We start from the raw sequence: 16,381 nt of genomic DNA on the forward strand, positions 1-16,381 counted from the left end.
TTTACCTCTTTGATGGTTTTCCACGTAAAAATCCCTGGTGTGGTGGGGTTTATGTTTGGATTTAGTTCATTACATTATTATTCCATAATTCTTGTTTATTTCGGGAGGCTAGATCCTAAGGTTTTGTGCAAGGCCCCCAACAATTTTTAGTATATTTGGATATAAGTAAATGTATGCATATGAAATGAAATTGAAATAAATGCTTGTAAATGAAATACCGAGCCAAGATTCAGAAATAAATTGGAGTTAAATGTCTTTTTGAGCTCTATTAGAGAGTCGCGTGCGCCTAAGAAAGGTGGGCGCTACACATCACATGCTAGTGATGTTCCAAAACCATCCAAATACTAGCTACATCACTAAAATCATATTAATAAAATGATCCAAACCATCTAAAGGTTGGTTATCTAAATAGATAATAAAAAAACATTGACAAATTAACTATCTGTGATCCTTATGTTTGTGGCCCAAGCGAAGTTCAAGGATTTTTTTACTAAATTATATATTTTAATAGGTTTATTACAATCAATCTATTAAATATATTAAAATTAATTTAGATATCACATATGTTCCTTTAACATATTGAAATTTTTCAATGCATTAAATCTTCTTGGAACGTTCGCAAATTACACACCCATCTATGACCCTACCTATCCACCTTCGGGCACAAGTGCAAATATGAAAAAACCTGTATGAGATCCGAGCTTTCCATAAGGTTGGAAATAATGCCTTAGATCTTCTGCCTAAAAAATCAGACGATTTCAATACTCAGGTGCATGACAATGTGCAAAGTTAATTGACGGTCATAATTTTTTGTAAACATTCATTTGTTTTGATATGCTATAGTCCACTTGAGCCGTGAAATAGCCTGATTTTTATGCCAGAACATCTAAACAGTGTATCTCACCTGATGAAAAGTTCACATCTCACACACTTCTCTTATATTTGAACTTGTACCCACGTGTGGACACGTATGGCTCCACATGTGCGCGGAATTGACAAATCTCATAAAGGCCAACCCGTGTCCGGTCAAAAAACAACCTGCCAACCTTCTCTAGGACCTTCCATATAACGTGCATGACTGGGCCCACATGCGTGACGTCAATATGATCTGGCCTTCCATGTGGTGGACCCCACAGTGAACTGTTGATCGCAGCAAAATTGCTCGGACGAGAGCCGCGGACCATGCTAACCAACCGATCAGATGCCGAAGAAGGGATGATTAGAAAATAAGAACAACTGTATGAATTCCGCGTGGAAATTTCTTACAATCAGATGGTTAAGATCATGCGATATGAGTGGTAACGCAGGGATGAACCTGATGAGGAAAACTACTCCGAATCCACGGAGCTTCTTCGGACTCTTCACAGACACTTCTCGAATCCACGTGGAAAGAAGGCAGAAAATAAAAATAAATTCTAATAAATTAAAAATTGATTAATTAATAAATAAAAATGAGTTCACAACCCTTTAAATAGGGGTACCAAGCAACGGGAAAGAAATCAGAATCAAACTACAACTAAAACTCCTAGAATCTGCGACTTACTATAAATAGTAAACTTACTATTTATAGACGGTCGTGATGTCTACTGGTGCGCAAGGTTTTCGGCCAAAAATAGTAAGTGTCCTATTTGGCTTCACCAAACCGTTCTCCTAATTATTCTACGCTCTTTTCACGTTGGGCGCGACTCCTAAAGCCCGATGGATGAAGAGTTATAATCAAACTAAAACTTACTATTTATAGTAAAAACGAAATTAAAACAGGGAAACGACCGTCGATCTAGGGGTATTTCGCAATTCCGGCTTGCGCAACCCGATGTAGCAGGTTGGTTGGCTAAAGTAGCTCGTTCTACCCCAAAATCATATATTTTACACCCAATAACTCATTCCGGATAGTGAGATACGCCTGATCTAAGGTCCGACGGTCCGGATCACTTTTATCGTCGACCGGCCCTTTTCTAGTCCATCTTGGCCATGAAACTGTCTGTGACCCACTCTACATCAGTCCCCTCCACTTCAAAAGAACTCGTCCTCGAGTTCTCATCCTGCTCAAGTTCATGATACTCGGTTAGGTCCATAACGTTGAAAGTCCGTGAGATCGTCATGTCATCTGGAAGATCAGCAACATAAGCATTGTCATTGATCTTTCGAATGATTGGGACGGGTCCAATCTTCTTATTTTTCAACTTGTTGTACGTCTCTGTAGGAAATCTCTCTTTGGCAAATGGATCATAACGCGGTCGCCCACCTTAAACACTTTTTGTCGTCGGTGCTTGTCTGTTTGTTCCTTGTACTTATCGTTCAAGGCATGTAGCTTGGTCTGCACTTCCGCATAGATGCCCATAATCTCGTCTACCATATGTTCTGTTGCAATGCTCGTGCCTGGGTGCTTGGGCAGAGGGACCAAGTCAAGTGTGTGGTGAGGCACTCGTCCGTATATAATCTGAAACGGTGATTTTCCTGTCGAGCGATTCACCATGTTGTTGAATGCAAACTCTGCTTGAGATAAGGCTAAATCCTACTGCTTTGGTTTTTCTCATGAAATACAGCGAAGGAGGTTTTCAACATGCAATTCACAACTTCAGACTGCCCATCAGTCTGTAGGTGGCAAGCACTGCTGAATTGAAGTCATGTATCGAATCGAGTCCACAAAGTCCTCCAAAAGTGGTTAATGAACTTCGTGTCACGGTCAAAAGTAATGGTCTTGGGGACCCCATGTAGTCGTACGACCTCCCTAAAGAATAAATTCACCACGTGTGTTACATCTAGGGTCTTCTTGCATGGGATAAAGTGTACCACTTTGGAGAAACGATCTATCACCATGAACACCGAATCTATGCCGCGTTATGTTCGTGAGAGACCAAGCACGAAGTACATTGATAAATCGTCCCAAGCACAGGTAACGGGGTGTAGAGGGCTGTATTCTGAGATTGCCCCTTAGAGGTCTGACAAACATGACAACGTTGTATGGCTTTTTCCACATCATGTACTAATTACGGTCAGTAATACCACTCTTCCACAAGAGCTCGCGTCTTGTCTCGCCCAAGGTATCTACCAAGGCTACCTCATGTAGCTCCTGAATAATTTTCTCTCTCAGAAAACTTTGGGGGATGCAGAATCGATTCCCTTTGAAGAGAAAATCGTCCTGTATATGAAGGTCACTGGGATGACCTTCTTGGCACTTCATCTAGGAATATTTGAAGTCCTCATTCTCAGCATACATCTCCTTAAGACAGTCGAAGCCCTCACCTTGTTGCTCATCGTAACAAGTAGTGATGCACGACGACAAAGTGCATCAGCCACTTTGTTCTGCTGCCCTGACTTATGCTTCAAAACAAATGTGAATTCCTGTAAAAACGTAACTCATCTAGCATGCACACGGTTCACGTTAGTCTGACTATTAATAAACTTTAATGCTTGATGGTCAGTGTACAGAACAAACTCTCTTTGAATCAGATAATGCCGCCAATGTCACAACGCCTGAACAACTGCGTACAACTCAAGCTTATAAGTCGACCACTTCTTTCGGGCTTCGCTGAGCTTCTCGCTGTAAAAGGCTATCGGCCTACCTTCTTGTGATAATACTCCTCTAATTCCGACGTGTGAAGCGTCAAATTAGGAAGCACCAAGACTGGTGTTGTAGACAAACGATGCTTGATCTCATGAAAGCTTTTGTCAGCTTTATCGATCCACTTGAACGGTCCCTTTTTCATACAATCTGTTATAGGCGCGATTATGATGGTAAAATCTCGCACAAATCGACGATAGAAAGTTGCCAACCCGTGAAAACTCCACCTCATGAATGTTTATCGGGATCGACCATTCCCTAATAGCTCGCACCTTTTCATTGTCCACACGAATGCTTGTGGATGTTACAACAAATCCTAGAAACAACAGGCTGTCAGTTAAAAAACTACACTTCTTCAAGTTGAGGTACAACTTGTTAATTTGTAAGACTTGCAGCACCTGTCTGAGATGTTTTCTTTGCCCCGCCTCATCCTAACTATATATCAATATGTCATCAAAATATACTACCACAAATCGGCCAATGAACGGTTTTAAAACTTGATTTATCAAATGCGTAAAAGTACTTGGTGCGTTTGATAGGCCCAAGGGCATGACCAGTCACTCATATAACCCTTCCTTGGTCTTAAATGTCGTTTTCCACTCATTACCGAGTCGAATACGAATCTGATGGTACTTGCTCCTTAGATCTAGTTTAGAAAACACCTTGGTCCCTTCTAGTATATCGAGCATGTCGTTCAACCGTGGTATTGAGAACCGATATTTGATGGTAATTTTATTGATTGCACGGCTGTCGACACACATGCGCCAACTTTCATATTTTTTTAGTGTTAATAATGTTGGTACGGCACATGGGCTCATGCTCTCTCTCAAGAGAACCTTACGGATTAATTCCTTCACTTACTCCTGAAGTATCTCACACTCCTTCAGACTCATCCGATAATGAGGGCAGTTGGGCAGGCTAGCCCCAGGAACAAGGTTTATGTGATGTTGGATGTTCCTCATGGGAGGCAATCCATCAGGTAAATCCTCAGGCCAGAATTCTTTGAATTCGTTTAGAAACAGTCTTAAACTTGAAGGGATGTTTGAGGGTTCCGCTTCTTCGCCCTTCACCACTACAGCGTATATCTCACCGGTTTCCTTGGATTCCTCAATGAAATGCTAAATGGTCAAGAGGGAACTCTTTCCACTTTAGATACTTCAGGGTGGTTCTCTGGTACCATAGGAGCAAGGATTATTTTTCGACTATCCTTGAAGAATATGTAGACATTATCTCGTCCCCGATGGGTTGCATCACGGTTCGACTGCCAAGGTCGACCGAGTAGCATATGACAAGCTTCCATATCGACCATGTCATAAAGTATTTGATCCTTACAATTTTTACCAATTGAAAATGAGATAGTGCATTGATCAGTTACCTTGGTCTCATTCGCCTTTTTTATCCATCCAATTGAGTACGGGGAAGGATGTTTCATCGTTGGTAGCTGCAACTTGTCTACCATCACTCTTGAGACGATGTTCTCGCTACTATCATTGTTTATGATCATATCACAGACCTTTCCGTTGACAGTGCGCCAAGTATGAAATATATTGTGTCGCTATGGATGTAATTCCTTTCGTGGGGCATACAGTAATCGCATCACAACTATAAATTTGCCACGATCTTCGCCCGTCACTTCATCGCCACCTGCTATTTCTTCAGTGGTTTGTTCATGTTCATCAAAGTCATGGTCTTCTTCTACGGCCTCATCTTCAGTGCCCCATTCGTTTATAGTCAAGTGTGCTACGGGATGTTGAGGACAAGTGTTTGATAAGTGGCCTGGCTGGTCACAGCGGTAATAATTGTTCGACCTTGGCCGAGTATAAGGATTTGGAATCTTACTCGGGCCCACTGTTGTGGGTACTACACATTGAGGTCTGGATGAGTTGCTCCCCGTATCACGGTTTGCAGTTGTAGGAGGTTGAGGACGTTCTCCTACTGTATCTTTTCCTCGTGCCAGCATTGGATCCTGCGTGGGACCCGTCATGGGGGGTAGAGTTGAAAGATATGGACGAGCAGGAGCTCTTGCAAGTTGTGTTTCTGCCCTACCCGCCAAATAAACTGTTTCATCCATAGTCCCGACTGGGTACATCTTAACTCGGTCTTGAATTGTTGGTTGCAACCCACCTATAAACCGTGCCACCTTATGTGACTCAGACTTTGACAAATCGGTTCGTGTAGCCAACTGTTGAAATTCTTCAGTGTAATCTGTGATGGTTCGATTTTCTTGTCGGCAATTTTGATATTGCTGGAATAATATCTGCTCATAATCACTGGGGAGAAATCGTGATTGAAGAAGACGTCTCATCCGTGGCCATGATGAGATGGGCGCCTTGTTCTGACGTGCTCGTGAGAGTTGTAATTGTTCCCACCATGTAGAAGCATCAGATTTTAATTTAAACGCTACCAAATTTACCCTTTTATGATTTGACACGTCCATATAATCAAAATATCTCTTTACTTCGGCTAGCTAATCGAGAAAATCTTTTATACGTAATAAACCGTTAAAACTAGGAAGTTCAGTCTTACCTCGATAGTCTCTTTCAGTACGATCTAGATGATCGTCTTCATGTATTGGTCGTCGGGTAAAACCCTCATTAAGATCCTCGTCGCTAGAACTTGAATCATTTAGTGTAGCCCTACGGTTTGTCACTAGTAGTGCTCTACAAAAATCGGGGTTGTGTCGTACGACAACCACGGGTGGTGGAGCAACCATAGGTGATGGAGCACTGCCTAGGGCTCGGGGCGGAAGTAGCGCATCCGCAAGACGGTCGAGGGTTACCTGTAGCCCTTGTATGGTCAACTGACTCTCTCGGTGGAAAACTTCTATTCTTTCCGAAAGATAACGAATCCCTGTATCATCGTCTACAGGATTTTGATTCATACCTTCATTGTTTGTCATCGGCCCGAGGAGAATCTTCGCTTTGATACCAATTGACACAGGGATGAATGTGATGAGGATAACTACTCTGAATCCACAGAGCTTCTCCGGACTCCTCACAGAGACTTCTCAAATCCACGAGGAAAGAAAGCAGAAAATAGAAATAAATTCTAGTAAATTCAAAATTGATTAAAACGAGTTCACAACCCTTTAAATAGGGGTACCAAGCAATGGGAAAGAAATCAGAATTAAACTACAACTAAAACTCTTAGAATCTGCGACTTACTATAAATAGTAAACTTACTATTTTTAGATGGTCGTGATGTCTACTAGTGAGCAAGGTTTTCAGCCAAAAATAGTAAGTGTCCTATTTGGCTTCACCAAAACGTTCTCCTAATTATTCTAAGCTCTTTTTACGTTAGGCACGACTCTTAAAGCTTGACGGATGAAGAGTTATAATCAAACTAAAACTTACTATTTATAGTAAAAATGAAATTAAAATAGGAAAACAACCGTCGATCCAGGGGTATTTTGCAATTCCGGCTTACGCAATTTGGAATAGCAGGTTGGTTGGCTAAAGTAGCTCATTCTACCCCAAAATCATATATTTTACGCCCGATAACTCATTTCGGATTGTGAGATACGCTCGATCTAAGGTTCGACAGTCTAGATCACTTCTGTCGTCGACCGGCCCTTTTCTGGTCCATCTTAGCCATGAAACTGTCCACGACCCGCTCTACATCAGGTGGCTTCAGGGCCAATAATGGCCACCAAATGAACGATCCAGATCACATCAATATCCTGTGGGTAGACCCAATCACGCACCTTTAAAGGCTTGGTGAGGGTATCATGTGCCAACGCAGCATGTGGTGGACCCCACCTAATGATCGGCCCAGGTCTCGCACACGTGTGTGCGGAAGGAAGTGCCGTTTGGTAACAATATAGCCAGCCAAAATTTGGACGCGGCTTCAGTGGATCCCTGACTGTGGGGATGTATATTCCTTAAATCCACACTGTCCATCTGTTTTGAAAGCTCGTTTTGGCGCATGATCCCAAAAATGAAGCATATCCGAATCTCAGGCCAACCACACCATAGGATACAGTGGTGATTGAATACCCACCATTAAAAACTTCTGAGAGGGTGACCGGAATTTCTATTTTCCATCCAACCTGTTGATAAGGTCAAAAAAGACCTGGATGAATGGACCACACAAATATTATCTTGATCCAAAACATTTGTACCCACAAAAAGTTTCTAATGTTTAATCACCACTGTTTCCTGTGGTATGGTACACCTGAGATTTGGATCTGCTTCATTTTTGGGATCATGCCCTAAAACAAGCTGTTAATGGACGGCATGGATGTAAGTAACATACATAATGGTAGGCCCACGGTCAGGGATCAAGCGAAGCCACGTTCCCAAAATTTGGTTCAATGTATGATTCAGTTGGTGGAAGCGAGGGGGGCCACTTGTCTAAGTTGGGGAGCTCTTGCCTTTAATACACACATCAATGTCTGACATGTAACAAGTGGGCCACATCATTTCTCCACCCAACTGGGTCCCACACGCTTACAAGAAAACAAGGGACACATTACAATTAAAAAAAAACAAATAGAGAAAAAGTTTGATACTCTGGTTGAGGATGATGCTTGATCGCAGGCACTAAGAAACATTACACCTGGAATACGATTAAACCATTCGAGTTGTGGGACAATATTTAGATAGACTAGATAACAAACAATCGTACTGATTTGATATTTAAAAAAATGGCCGATTGTGTGGAAATTTAATAGACGGTTTAAACTTTCTTTTAAAAAAAGGAATGGTCGGCATGCAGTGAACCTGGCACCACTATCAAAGTGTCTAATAATAGCTTTACTACTATGATTTTGGATAGCGACCCATTCACTGTGTATCCTATGATTGGACAGTTGAACTTGATTCAATAATTCCACGTGTACAATTTCACGGTGCCTGTGTATCAAGCATCACCCAGCCGGAGTACAAATAATTCAGATAAAAGTCCTTTCTACCGCTATCAAAGGAAAAGGCACGTACGAAAAAAAAGAAGAACAAAAGTAGAAGATAAATCGCGGGGTTGACTCGCGAACAACCGTGTCATTCTTTTATGGAAAATGTTATTATGGGATAGACTGAGTGAAAGATACTTCGTTTGAACCCTGCGGTCCAAGCATTGATTAGCTAGTGGGGTGGCTAACAGTGAACTGACCGTGGGTGTACTAACAAGCCAACAAAAAAAAAAGAAAAAAAAGAAACCCGTGTCATTCAAAAGCATGTTTGTCTGAGTCACCGGCTATTTGCCATGTGACGGTTTTCAAGGCCAACGAGTCTGACTACTACCAGTCATGAAAAGTAACTCAAAAACCCGAACAAGATATCTGTATGACAATCTGTAATGTCCAAATCATTTATCCCACTGTGGTAGGATGATAACCGTCCGATTCGACCCTTTCACTCTGAAAAGCTCACAATTTTCCATTTAACCATTCATTTAATAGCCATGAGTTGGACGGTTGGGATTGCCTGATAAGCATGACAATTTAGATATATGTTCCATCGGAAAGCAGACCCACTTGTAAATAATGCCACGTGTAAGTAGAACGAGTCACCACCATTTTAAAAGTAGAAGATGTACTTTTGACAAGTACACCTGCTTTTCTATTTTAGATGATCGCAAAGGAGGCCCCTACGGGCATCCCCACCAGGTTCACCCCTTCTATCCAGACCGTACATTAAGGTATAGCCCAGCCAATAAAGGACGCGGATTGCCTTGATACCCCTTCGGGGTCCACCTTGATGTATGTGTTTTATCTACGCCGTCCATCTGTTTTACTGTCTCATTTTAGGGACAGGAAATAGTGGGGATCGAATGACTACCGTTGAAAACTTCACAAGGGTCACGGAAGCTTTGGATTAAGCTGATATTTCCGCTGTCCCTTCATCCAGATCCGTGTGACCATATGAACAGGTTAGATGGCAAATAAACATCATGGTGGGCCCTACAAAGTTTTCAACGGTGGTGTGATCCACCTGTGGCAAAACGTACGGAAGGCGTCGATAAAATACATACATTACGGTGGGGCCCACAGTCAGGTCATCAGGGCTACCGCTGGTGAGCGGGTCTGCTGGCAATCGGCGTCCCCCAATAAAATCCGCACAGATAAGATATCTTCACAATTCATGAAAACTGACTTATAAATGGACGGTAAAGATCTCTAATCAGTGAGACACTTCCCACATGGGGTATATAGAACTTGAACTTCAAGATGAACGGTCTAGATCATCATAGATGGGGTAGAATGGGCCAGAAAACCTCATCCTCGACCAACTGTCTGGATTATAAAAAAAAAAAAAAAAAAAAATCAGAAAGAAAAAGAGGAGTATTCATGAAAGCGTAGGTGTGCATGTATCATTGAAATCGTACCGTAGGTCTCTCTCCACCTGTCGAAGTAAGGGAAGAGAGTGGAAGCGTAGTTGTGGGCCACGTGTCCACCATTGCAAGTACGGCTGAGCGCCATATCCTTCTCAACGGATAAGATTCTCTGCATCTCGTGTATATTCCCATAAAGAAAAGAAGGGAGAGGGCCATTGATCCCTTGCCTTTGCAGCCTTCCTCTAATCTTCTCAGGCATCAACCATAACATGTAATATACGTATACAAACATGCTCCACAATCCTACCAATACCCCGGAAAACAAGACCCCCATCTCTCTCTCTCTCTCTCTCTCTCTCTCTCTGAGACGCGGGCTACTTATCTTTCGACTCTGGGTTTGTCGCGCTCTCTCTCTCTCTCTCTCTCTCTCAAACGCGGGCTACTTATCTTTCGACTCTGGGGTTTGGTCGCTCTCTCTCTCTCTCTCTCTCTCTCTCTCTCTCTCTCATGTGTGCTAGTTTGGTCGGTGTTCGCTATCTCTAAGGACACGGATTTCATGCCAAAGCCTTTCACATGAAGTTCGTGCGCTGCAACCTAGGTTAGGCCCACACTGATGTTTGTGAGAAATCCACCCTATACATCCGTTTTGTGAGCTCATTATAGGATTTATACTTAAAAATGAGCCGGATCCAAGACTCGTTTGGGCCACACGGTAGGGAAAATTGGGAAAGAAATGACTACTGTTGAAACTTTCCTGGACTCCACCTTCATGTTTACGTGACAACCAAACCCTTTTATAAGGTCATTTCCAGCAGGATGAACCGGAAAACACATAAAAATAAATAATAATAATAACTTAACCTGGTACAAAAATTTTACTGGCCATATGAATATTTCAACTGTGATTGTTCAATTCCTAATGTTTCTCATCTTATTTCCTGCTTGACTCTTTAATCCCGCTCATTTTAGGGGGATTTTTTGGGAAAGCCTTCAGTACAAAGTTCCTTGATGATGCGTGGGGCTACATGATGTTTCGGAAAAATCCATCCCGTGCATCCGTTTTTTCAGATCATTTTAGGACATTAAAATAAAAATCAGGTGAATCCAAAAACTCAAGGCGGCGATACGAGAAGTAAAACTGAAGAACGAGTTTTCCACGGTTGAAACCTTCCTGGGCTCCATCTTATGTTTACATGCCGTCCAAACTGTTTATAAGTTCATTCCCAACTAGATGAAGTGAAAACACAAAACTATTAGTCTTATACTAAAATTTTGTGGCCATATAAATGCTTAAACGTTGGTCAGTGAATCTCCACCGTTCCTCTTGTGCGGTCCACTCGAGTTTTTGACCCGCATAATTTTTTTGTCTAACGTGCTAGAATGATCTGAAAAAACGGATGGACGGGTGGATTTTTCATAAACATCACGGTGGCCCCACGTAGCATCCCGCACAGGAACTCCCTTCGAAAGCCTTTCGCAGGAAATCCTCGTCCGACGGCGTGGATTTCTCAGGTGGGCCCTACATAGGTTCCCAGCGCTTCCTGCCAAAGCCTTTCGCAGTAAACGCGCGTCCGTATCATAATCTTTTAAAGTCGTTAAGGTCTCAAGTCCAACCTGCTGGACGAAATTGTACCGTCCATACAAGGATAAATTCATACTTTTAATTCTTATTTTAAATCCAACCCTTTAAATAGGTCAATCCCATTATGAATATCTTCTAATACAAAAATAAACCCTATATATACTTCCTATGGGTCAAAATAAACGACAAATGTCGTTATGCCGATAAAAATATTATATATTCCGTTATGTGAGTGTATATGGATGATTTTTCCATAAGGAGATTTCTGTGAGGGTCAAAATATTTAATGAACGGATTAGATTATGCACAAACATGAAAGGTTGGAAATTATTTACTCGGTGGACAGTAGATAATACTCCAACTAGTTGGACCTGAGGCCTAATCAATTTTGAGGGTCCAACCCGTTGGACCACAATGTATAGTCCAAGCGGCGGATACCTTACGACATGTGAAATTTATGTAATATCCAACCCGTGTAAAAAGGTCAGTCCCACATGAGGATCACCTAGTACAATAATAAATCCCCTATATAAGTCATTATCTAGGACAAAATACAAAAAAATTTATAGACATTGAGAGAAAAAAATAATCTTTAATCTACTTGATGAGTTCCTGTAGATAACTTTTCACAATATGGTCTATGATGATGGGTACAATCTATTTGATGGATTGGATGCAACAAACACGACGGGTTGGAAGTTATCCACCGGGTGGACAGTAGCTTATGACCGACAGTTTGGACTCGAGACCTTCCCTTTAAATATAGATAGTCACGTAGCACGTCACAAGTGCACGTGGAGCATACAATTTTTATAAAGTTAACTAAGTTGATCTTTCATCATTAAAATATGTAATAAAAAATTACAATTATACCAAGTTGTGAAATTATTGTTTTAGTGAAAAGGAAATTTATAATTAAATATTTAACTATTTTACCACCGTCGAGAAGTATAGTCGCACTTCAGATTATCCATATTAATCCATCAAATCAAATTTTAATATACTATGATCAGTGTCATTTTGGACCATAGGATGAAGTAAGTTGGATGGCATGGATGAATTCCTGTTAGCTTACTGGCTTTCCACTGCCTAGATAGATGGCATACATGCATTTATCGCTTTTGAGTTTGTGGGTGGGTCACTGCCAGTGCTGGAGCACTTAAGTTGGAAGTATCCAGTGGTGAACCGTAACCAATAGTTCAACGGGCTGCACTGAGACCTCTTTTAATGTAGGAAATTTTACAAAGACACGCCTAATTAATATAGAATTTACGTTCCAGTACCTTTTAAAAAGGTTTTCAAACAGGTACCTCATTAATTGGTATGGTTATCATCCCGCTACCTTCCTGACATTTTTTAAAGGGCCGGTTGGGTTTGCGTACCAGCAAATGGGTCGGCTGCTTGGGTGGGCCCCATTGTGATGTTCATGTAAGCATCACCTCAGGCCAAGGCCCTGAAAACAACCCTTATATGTGATTCAAGTGGACCATATGATTAGAAAAAGTGTAGAGGCTTGGCATGGCCCACCTGAATTACAATGAATTACAATTGAGCCTGACTTTTAGGCCCCGGACCTAAATATTAGTGTGGCATATAATCATCATAGCCGGCCCTATAAAAATCAAAGGTGGACATCTCTCCCCTAACTATTTTCTTTGGTATGGCTAACCTAGCTAAATCATAAATTATTCTAATCTTTTAGATCTAGGCCTAAACTAGGATTAGGGAACTAATGGTTGGAGGAGATGTTACATTAATATCACAGTGGGCCCTACCAAAAATCAAAGTCCCCGTCATCCCTTTCTAACTGGACAAAGGCTAACAAGAAAAAAGAAGCTTGGCGTGGCATTCCAATCTTGATTATGAAGGGGCCTCCTGTGATGCTTACGTAAGATCCATCCCTACTAGAGATATTATAAACGCCCTCATACGACATGAAGACGGGTGTGGAATGATGCTTTTTTTTTTTTTTTTGTCTTATTTTTGATTTGATTTAAGTGTGAGGTTCACTTAGGTATAAAAGTTTGTTTGACTTGAACTCACAACTAGCCCAAAGTAACTTGGAATCTACAGCAGATTAAAAACCGTAAAATCACCTAAAGGTCAGGGAATTGTAAGACTCCTCAACTCAAGTGGCTCTTATAGTTGGTTTGCGACTATAGATTCTAAGTAAGGGTCTCAGTTATAAAAAAAAGAAAATGCTTAGGAACCCTTTTCCGCCCGGGCAATGCATGGTCTCTACTTTACAAGATTATACAGTTTTAGGAGGATTTAAAGAAATTCTAGTGTTATTGTGTATAGACATGCTTCGCAAAGTTTAAGACTTAAAGCAGGCTAACAGAGAAAATAAATTGCACCTAACTTTACTGCACAAGTTTTAAAACCCCGGTAGGTGTTGAGATGTGGAGTCACATCTGGGCAGCGCCACTTGACTAGTCGAGTGGGCTGCTTGACCGATCGTGGACTGGATCGACTCGTTTTCCAACGAGTTGGGGTTTTGGATTTTCGAGGTACTCGACCAATCGTGGGATGTGCTCTACTGGTCGAGGGTGCTGCTCGACTGGTCGAGGACTCTACACGACCAGTTGAGCTTACGTAGTTTGAGTTCGGATCTTGTACGGATTGCGGATTTTTTAGTCGGTTTTCGCAGAGGTGTGAAAGGGAAGTTGCCTAAATTATAAATAGGGATCCCTAGGGCTTTTCTAGGTAGATAATGAGAGTTATTCTAAAGTGTGGGCAAATAGTTTTCTCTATACATTTAAGGGAAAAGGTTAGTATATTGCTTGTAATCTTGTGTTCTTCGTAGTGGAAGTTTGCACCCGTGGTTTTTTACCCTTATTTGAGGTTTTTTCACATATATCTTGCTTTGTAGTTTGTTTGGAATGCTTTGATTCTTCTTATAGTTTATATTTCTTTCTGTTTATCGTTTGTGGGTGAGACCGGAAATTGGATCTTGGTTCACTGCGTTGTTGGCGTGCTGCGCAACAATAGGCAATGAGAAAATAAATGTAATTTAATTAGCCTTACTTCCTAAGTCTTAAGACCCTAGGTATATATATATATATATATATATATATATATATATATATATATATATATATATATATATATATATATATATATATATATATATATATAAAGCCAGTTAGTTTGGATAGAGGATTGCAAAAATAAAATAAAAAAGTAAGTGCGTGTATTGCTGGTGTTCAATTATGTGCAGAATGTAATACGACTTTATTCGATATGTGAGTAGGAAAATGATAAATCAAACAACACTTTTTGGTCAAAAGGGACGACCAAATATCCCAAATTCTGACTCTACTAGTTGGCTTCACTATTTCTCTGGCTTTGCTTTGACTATCAGAGCAACATTGATAGGAAGAACTCTCCAAAGACGACAGGAGATGACACGAATCAAAGCGTGGCACATAGTTTCCTAGTTAATAAGAGCAACCTAGTGCACCATTTACCCAGAGCCGGTCGACCAGGGACCGATTTTGCTAAGAATCAGTTTAACGTAAAACCAGTCCTTGAAAGACCGTAACCTTTTTTAAAATAGAAAATGGGTCTAAGGGTGCTATGGGGACCATGCTTCTTCATTGTCTTGCCACTTGCACATCCCTGCGTCGGCCGATCTGAACTGATGCCTATCTTTGGGCTTCCCCTTAGCTGTATAAGTGCTTTGACTATGGCCCATCTGAAGTCGATGGGTGTGATTCAATCTTGTTAATGTGGGGTGTCTACAAATGCCCCTATTTGAAAATTTGGAGTACAATCGAAGTGTCATTTGTCGAGAGGCTAGTCTGGTTAGAGTTTATCCTGAACATTCCATGGGGGTTAGAGAAAATGTTACAATTTTTTCCCTATTTGTTTTGCATCTTATGGGGCATCAAATTGCAACCCTTTCACACCGTGATCGACATGTGTTCATTGAAGAAGTCTGGGAGTTTGGATTGTGGGTGGTTAAAGCCCGTGCACTTTTTATGGCCTTACGAGGATAACACACTTTGATTTAAAAATGATAGTTTTCGATGTTGCACGATCTCCTAAGATCGATTGTAAGACAAGTCGTTTGTAATAGGCAGTTTCTTACGCATTTTGTGGCTTTACGGATTTTTCACATTACAATGTGTTAGGCTTACAAGTGTCCTAGACTAGAGCCATATGGGTTATTCTTTTGCTATTCGAGTTCTTGATTTCGTCACTTTGGTTGTAATAGGCTTTGTTGTAGCCAGAGGTGTGGTTGCATTAATCCAGAATTAAACATTTCGTATTCTAAGATGATCGATATGACATTAACACTTCAAGCCGGCCAGCCCATGTTTCGCATATGATCTCAGAGAAAATCGACAAGTAAAAAAACCTAAAATCAATTATTGGTGTTGCGTCGGCACCCATTGGGAAGTATGGAAGAACACCTAGTGCCTCAAATGTCGTACATATTGGTATTTTTGAAGATGTTGAATTTTTATTTATTTATTTATTATTTTTTGGAAAGATCTCTACCTGTAGAACATTGTTCCATAGGATTTGTATTGTAAAATATTTTTGAAGGATTTTTCTATGCCATTTATTTTAAAAATATCTACCCGATCTTGCGAGTGAGCGTTGTCATGCGGTTTCTTATTTGTCCTTTAAAAAAAATTCAAATAAATCTAACTTGCTCTCATTTTGACTAGGGATTGCAATGGTTGCGATTAGAGTCAACTTTTATTGCAGTACATTTTTGAAATTTTTTTAAAAAATAAATCTGACTTTTCGTCTTGCAATCTAGTGGGTGCGATTAAGATAAGCTTTTATGAAGACGGGTTCGCTGTTCGGTGTCCAACTTTAGGCGTGTTTTTAGTTGACGCAATGATTTTACTATCAATGGTGCTTTTGTACCTGCAGAGAGAGAGAGAGAGAGAGAGAGAGAGAGAGAGAGAGAGAGAGAGATCGCATCAGCTGGAGCATTGAAGAGT

The 16,381-nt window shown here is 40.9% G+C and overlaps 1 protein-coding gene across 2 annotated transcripts in view; it reads right to left on the reverse strand.

Annotated features, from left to right (window-relative positions):
- LOC131223772 (cytochrome P450 714C2-like) overlaps positions 1 to 10,251 on the reverse strand; it is a 29,305-nt gene extending 19,054 nt beyond the window's left edge. Inside the window, exons 1-2 of one of the 2 annotated variants that reach the window (XM_058219266.1) lie at positions 9,890 to 10,251; positions 648 to 740 (exon numbers count right to left, since the gene is read on the reverse strand). In XM_058219266.1, coding sequence (XP_058075249.1) covers positions 648 to 740; positions 9,890 to 10,172 — 376 coding nt within the window. In that variant the 5' untranslated portion in view covers positions 10,173 to 10,251. The remainder of the gene's footprint in view (positions 1 to 647; positions 741 to 9,889) is intronic. The other variant, XM_058219267.1, reaches the window with a different exon arrangement.
- Positions 10,252 to 16,381: the final 6,130 nt, after the last annotated feature.

This window comes from Magnolia sinica, chromosome 13, assembly GCF_029962835.1.
Source record: "Magnolia sinica isolate HGM2019 chromosome 13, MsV1, whole genome shotgun sequence".
NCBI classification, from domain to species: Eukaryota; Viridiplantae; Streptophyta; class Magnoliopsida; order Magnoliales; family Magnoliaceae; genus Magnolia; species Magnolia sinica.